This window comes from Onthophagus taurus, unplaced genomic scaffold (assembly GCF_036711975.1).
Source record: "Onthophagus taurus isolate NC unplaced genomic scaffold, IU_Otau_3.0 ScKx7SY_15, whole genome shotgun sequence".
Lineage (NCBI taxonomy): Eukaryota > Metazoa > Arthropoda > Insecta > Coleoptera > Scarabaeidae > Onthophagus > Onthophagus taurus.
The window spans coordinates 25,078-29,896 of NW_027248940.1; the positions used below are offsets into that span (position 1 = coordinate 25,078).

The 4,819-nt window shown below is 31.4% G+C and overlaps 3 protein-coding genes across 3 annotated transcripts; all 3 read right to left on the reverse strand.

The window, feature by feature from the left end:
• On the reverse strand, positions 1-3,922 carry LOC111419357 (phenoloxidase 2-like). The gene is made up of 7 exons (XM_023052138.2): positions 3,806-3,922; positions 3,553-3,745; positions 2,290-2,513; positions 1,326-1,775; positions 976-1,269; positions 592-919; positions 1-535 (listed from the first exon to the last, which is right to left on the reverse strand). The coding sequence occupies exons 1-7, from the start codon at positions 3,905-3,907 to the stop codon at positions 84-86; spliced, it is 2,043 nt and encodes a 680-aa protein (XP_022907906.2). The 5' UTR covers positions 3,908-3,922; the 3' UTR covers positions 1-83.
• LOC111419360 (E3 SUMO-protein ligase NSE2-like) lies at positions 2,557-3,326 on the reverse strand. The gene has a single exon (XM_023052142.2). It carries the CDS (start codon positions 3,240-3,242, stop codon positions 2,574-2,576), a length of 669 nt encoding a protein of 222 aa, XP_022907910.2. The 5' UTR covers positions 3,243-3,326; the 3' UTR covers positions 2,557-2,573.
• A 140-nt stretch (positions 3,923-4,062) lies between the features above and the next one.
• Positions 4,063-4,819, reverse strand: LOC111419361 (uncharacterized). Its single transcript, XM_023052143.2, has 4 exons — positions 4,703-4,819; positions 4,517-4,642; positions 4,312-4,459; positions 4,063-4,250 (listed from the first exon to the last, which is right to left on the reverse strand). Exons 1-4 carry the CDS (start codon positions 4,760-4,762, stop codon positions 4,141-4,143), a joined length of 444 nt encoding a protein of 147 aa, XP_022907911.2. The 5' UTR covers positions 4,763-4,819; the 3' UTR covers positions 4,063-4,140.

Genomic DNA, 4,819 nt, shown 5'->3' on the forward strand with positions numbered 1-4,819 from the left:
TATGTATAATATAATATATTATATTCCATATTCATAATCCAGTAATAAATCCAAACAACATTTCAAATCAATCAAATTGACAGTTAATTATTCGATCTAGGGCGAACGGTTCGATTAGCATGATTAATCAAAACATCTTGCACGCGCATATTTGGTGTGAGGAATTTTGGTAACGTTTCCGCCCCTTGTCTTGGAACGCGATCGAATGGATAACCCATCGAACGTTTGTCGGGGTACTTCTTATTCCTCAAGCCGCAATAACTTGAAGCGTCATCGCATTCCACAGCGTCATCCGTCGCCGGTTGGTCGACTTTATCCTGTTCGTAATCGGAAATCATCACGAATAATTGCATTGGGTACCCTTCCGGTTTTCCCTTTGGTACTAAAAGGTGATGAGGCCAACCGCATCCGCAAAAATTGAATTGATCTTGACTTACACCGGCTGGGCGATTTAAATCTCGGAATGAATTTTCAAATGGGATTGTTACTGAGGATTGAGTTGAGTTACGAACGATTGTTGATTGACCTTGTTTTACTGGAAAATAATAACAAAATCAATTTGATTCGAAACTGTTTTAACTTACAACTTACAATTAACGGTAAATCTATCCATTTCCATAAACATTAATCGTTGATTATTTAAAAGCAACGGATTTCCTCTTTCATCGGTTTTTGGGCCGAGGAAAATTCTACAAGTTCCCATTCGGTTTGAACCGGTCGTGTTGTTCACTGTGATATTATAAGTAAAAGGTTCATGTTGCAAATGGGTAAATCGAACAAAAACGGAGCCGCTTCCAATAAAATCGACCCCATTCGAAAAATCAACATCGGATTGTTGCCAAAACGTGTTCAATTGATTCGTTGACCCACTCGGCGTTTTTACATTCATATCAGTAACGGAAACATTTGGAAAATCCAACTGAAAACAAATGTTTATCACGATTTTACGACTCCATTTATTATTATTATTATTACCTGTTCTCGAGTATACCTCGGAATGGTTCCTTTAAACCGTTGGAAAACATCGTCGACGAACGCATGCCACCTATAAAAAATTGGATCTCTCATTGCAGTGTTAAAATCACCCATTACAGTGAATGGTTCTAAATGTTTCCCTTGAGGATCGTGAATGTAAGCGATGATCATGTGCCCCATTCCGTGTAATGAGCCGTAAAGCTGAGGATTCGGTGATAAATCACTCGGTTCCATCATATCACCCAAAATATCTATCCCTTCGAATTCGGTTAGATTAACTCGTTGTCCCTGAGTCTAATTAAAGAAATTTTTATTAAAAGTTAGGTTATTTTTTTTAACATCAAACTGACATTGGTAACATAACCTTGATCAATGGCTTGATACATCCTATCCCTCCAACGAACGATATCCTCAACATCCACATTCAATTCGCGACGATTAACATCGCGCATTTTTTGATCTTTAACCCGAGCCGGATAAGCTCTGCTCGCTACTAAACTATCAATCTTCGGGAAATAAGCCTCGTTCAACCCCGTTTGCCAATCGGTCAACCTCTCAACTCGCCTCATATTATTACATAATCTCTCCACGTTGTAGCGCCCAATAATTTGTTGATGCATGTAATAAAATAACTCTCCCCGTCGGTCTTTACGGACGACTTCGGGTGGTCCACTACCCGGATACACCAAGTGCCAGTGCCAATGATGCAAGTTCAAACCTAAATCTTCGCGCCAATAAGCGAGGCGATGTTCAAGTTCTAAATCGCTCGCGGTGTAATCTAATGGCATTTCAATCGGAATCTGAAATTACAACGAATAATAAATTCTATATTAAAATAAAATTAATACATAACCTAAATTCAACTTGAAATTGAACATTATTTAGTTTTCTATTACGAAATTTTTAATTTAATTCAATATTAATTTATTAATTCAATGATAATGATAATTTTATAATTATTTTCAATAATAATCAAAATATAAAGATAATCAATTTTTTTTGACAATTAAAATTTTAAGATAGTTAGGTTATGAAATTAAATTCAACTGAAATTAAAAATTTAGTTTTTTATTACAAAACTTTTAATTTAATTCAAAGATTAATCTATTAATTCAATAATAATGATAAGGAGGTTTATTCTGTTTTTTTTAATAAAAATTTAAAAAGTAATTAAATGAAGCATAACCTCAAACATTTTTTTTGACCCAATTGACAATTCAAATTTAAAAGTTAGGTTATAAAATAAAATTATTTTATTTAAATACCTTATTAAAATTCATAGCTCGAAGGATGAAACGAAAATAGATTGCTTACCCTAGATCCTTGAGGAACGATGGCAGCGCTTTCACGAACTTCTCCAAATACTTTACTATCGAAGAATTTATCGGGGAAAGTTTGAATGTTATTCGGTATTTTGATGTGTTTTGTATCCTTTCGATGAAGAATTGCAACCGAATAGGCGTAAATGAATAAATAAGGATTAACTCTTTCCCTACTATAAACAGCAAGTGAAAAAAATTCATCCACATTTTTAGCCTCTGCAAAATGAAACAACATTTTACATTAAATTAAAAACTAAAACGATTTAGAGTAATTTATTATTCAACATTAATAGTATTTGCGGTATCATTCAAGTTAGAAACATTTCCAGAACTATTCAATATTTTTTGTAATAATTCTTGATCCAAAACCATATCATTTAGGCACAACTTTGTATTTGTACACCCAATGTAAGGGCATTTAATCGATTTTTTCGAGTCCAAATAACTGTAAATAGTATCTTTATCGAAAATATGTTGGCAAATTTTATTTCTCCAAGGATTTCGTATTGAAAGCTTTGTAATTGGGTCAATGGGAACGTGAAATTGAGTAGCGTCAATTAAGCTTTCATCAATTTCTATTCTTTTCCTTGTATCACCCACAGTCCTTCGAAAATCTTTCATAAAATCGTGCTCATTAAAATTCGTTTTAGTTGTACCAATTAAATTATTAAAGGCTTTATCGTAAAAATTATTGATATCAAATCCTTCGTTTTCTTGGGATTCCATTTCTGGTATCGTTAATGATAAAGCTTGTTTACAGCATTTATTCTTAATATCTTCCATTATGTAATGACAACAATCATCTTCTAACTCAGACAAAAAATTATCTTTTTCGTCACCTTCCAAATTTTCATTTACAGTTTTCGCGCAAATTTTTAATGCATTTACACACATTTCCATTAGTCGTTGTTGCTGGTGGTTATCAACGATATTAATTGAACTCATTTTTGTTACTAAATTACAATTATTATTGAAATTAAATTTTCGATGATTTTGAGGTTAAGTTAAGATGACGGTTAAAACAATGAAGTTGGTATCACTGATGTTTCAAATAAATCATTTTTAATGTTTTTATACATAAATTATCTTATTAATTAAGTTAAAGTGTTAAGATTTATTTACGTTAAATTTAATTACTTAAATTATTGTTTTTTAAGCATAATTTTTTTGTTAACGTTTTGTTAACCAAAACAAGGTTGGTACTACTGAGATAAAATATTTAGATTTAAATTTGAAAATAATAATAATAACTTACTTAAGAAGATATCGATCAGTTTCGCAGCCATTGCTTTATGTTTTGGCAAAAACAACGAGAAATTCTCTCTTCTCCCCAACTCCAAGACATCCTTAAGGTCCGGATGAGGTACCTGGTTGACTTGAACGATTTCATCAGAGTCCTCGCCGATTCTATTCGCCAAAGTAGGTGCTATTTCTTTGTAACGATCGGTCTATGCATTACAATAAAAATAATCTTAATTAATTAATTAATTATTGGATAATTTAGTTACCAAGTAATCAACGGGTACTTCGATGGTCTTGTTGCCACCCTTCTTGGCGAAGCTTGGTTCTAATGGTTTATCAAACAACAAAAGAAGCTTGTCGGTTGCCATTTTAAATGATCACTAAGTATTATTCGATTTCTTTGGGTTTTTATACTAAAAATGTATACGTTGTGGTAGATTAAGATTGAAAAATAAAGATGGATTTGTTGTTTTGTGGTTAGCGGAAGTGGTAATTTCGTGTTTTTCCAACGGAAACTTATCGGGGAAGGTGAAATTAATGTAATCTTTTTTGTTATAGTTATTTTTTCATTAAAATATTTTATTTTATCACGGAAATAAGACTAAGAACATTCAGGTGGTTTCTTTTTTGATTTCATTTCATCTGCGTTGTTGAATACCTTCTTTGGTTTTAGTTTATTGATGACATCAGTTGCTGAATCCCTTACATCACCTAAAAATACAAAGAAAATTAAGCCAAGTATTTATTAAAATAAGATAATTACATTAAATACCTTTTAAATGGTTTAATTTCTGTTTTAAATTCCTCCAACCCAAATACATTTTATCTAAACTCGGCTCTATTAAATTTTGCCTGGTTTGGTTATTTTTCAGTCTAAATTTATTCGTAATTCCAAAAGCTTTATTAAACTCTGTCCAAAACTAATAAAAAGGCTTTGAAAAAATATGAAAGTGTTTGGTTTTTACATTCATTGTCACCTTAAATCCAAAAATACTGTCGGTATTTGATGGCATTGGTGGAATCGGATAAAGATTTTCTTTTATCTCAGCTTTTAACGGGTTTAGATTAATTATTTTGAATTTGTCCGCATTGCAAATACACACCTATCATAAAAAGTGAAGGGTTTTAAATTTTTATTGTTTATTTTTATTTTAACAACTTACAAGATTTAGAAAAATTAATAATATTGATATCCTGAAAGTGCAATTAGGAGTTATTATCATCTTTTTTCATATAAAACATTTTCATAATCTTTTAACGTCATTTTAAACGTCAATATT

What these genes read in the sequence shown, in the direction of transcription:
- LOC111419360 (XM_023052142.2), bottom strand. Translation starts at nt 3,242, where the DNA reads ATGAGTTCAATTAATATCGTTGATAACCACCAGCAACAACGACTAATG.
- LOC111419357 (XM_023052138.2), bottom strand. Translation starts at nt 3,907, where the DNA reads ATGGCAACCGACAAGCTTCTTTTGTTGTTTGATAAACCATTAGAACCA. An exon ending in TCGTTCCTCAAGGATCTAGG is followed by an intron (nt 1,776 to 2,289) that starts GTAAGCAATCTA and finishes TTGTAATTTCAG; the next exon opens with ATTCCGATTGAAATGCCATT. An exon ending in GGATAGATTTACCGTTAATT is followed by an intron (nt 536 to 591) that starts GTAAGTTGTAAG and finishes ATTATTTTCCAG; the next exon opens with TAAAACAAGGTCAATCAACA.
- LOC111419361 (XM_023052143.2), bottom strand. Translation starts at nt 4,762, where the DNA reads ATGATAATAACTCCTAATTGCACTTTCAGGATATCAATATTATTAATT. An exon ending in TATTAATTTTTCTAAATCTT is followed by an intron (nt 4,643 to 4,702) that starts GTAAGTTGTTAA and finishes TTTTTATGATAG; the next exon opens with GTGTGTATTTGCAATGCGGA. An exon ending in ACAGTATTTTTGGATTTAAG is followed by an intron (nt 4,460 to 4,516) that starts GTGACAATGAAT and finishes CCTTTTTATTAG; the next exon opens with TTTTGGACAGAGTTTAATAA.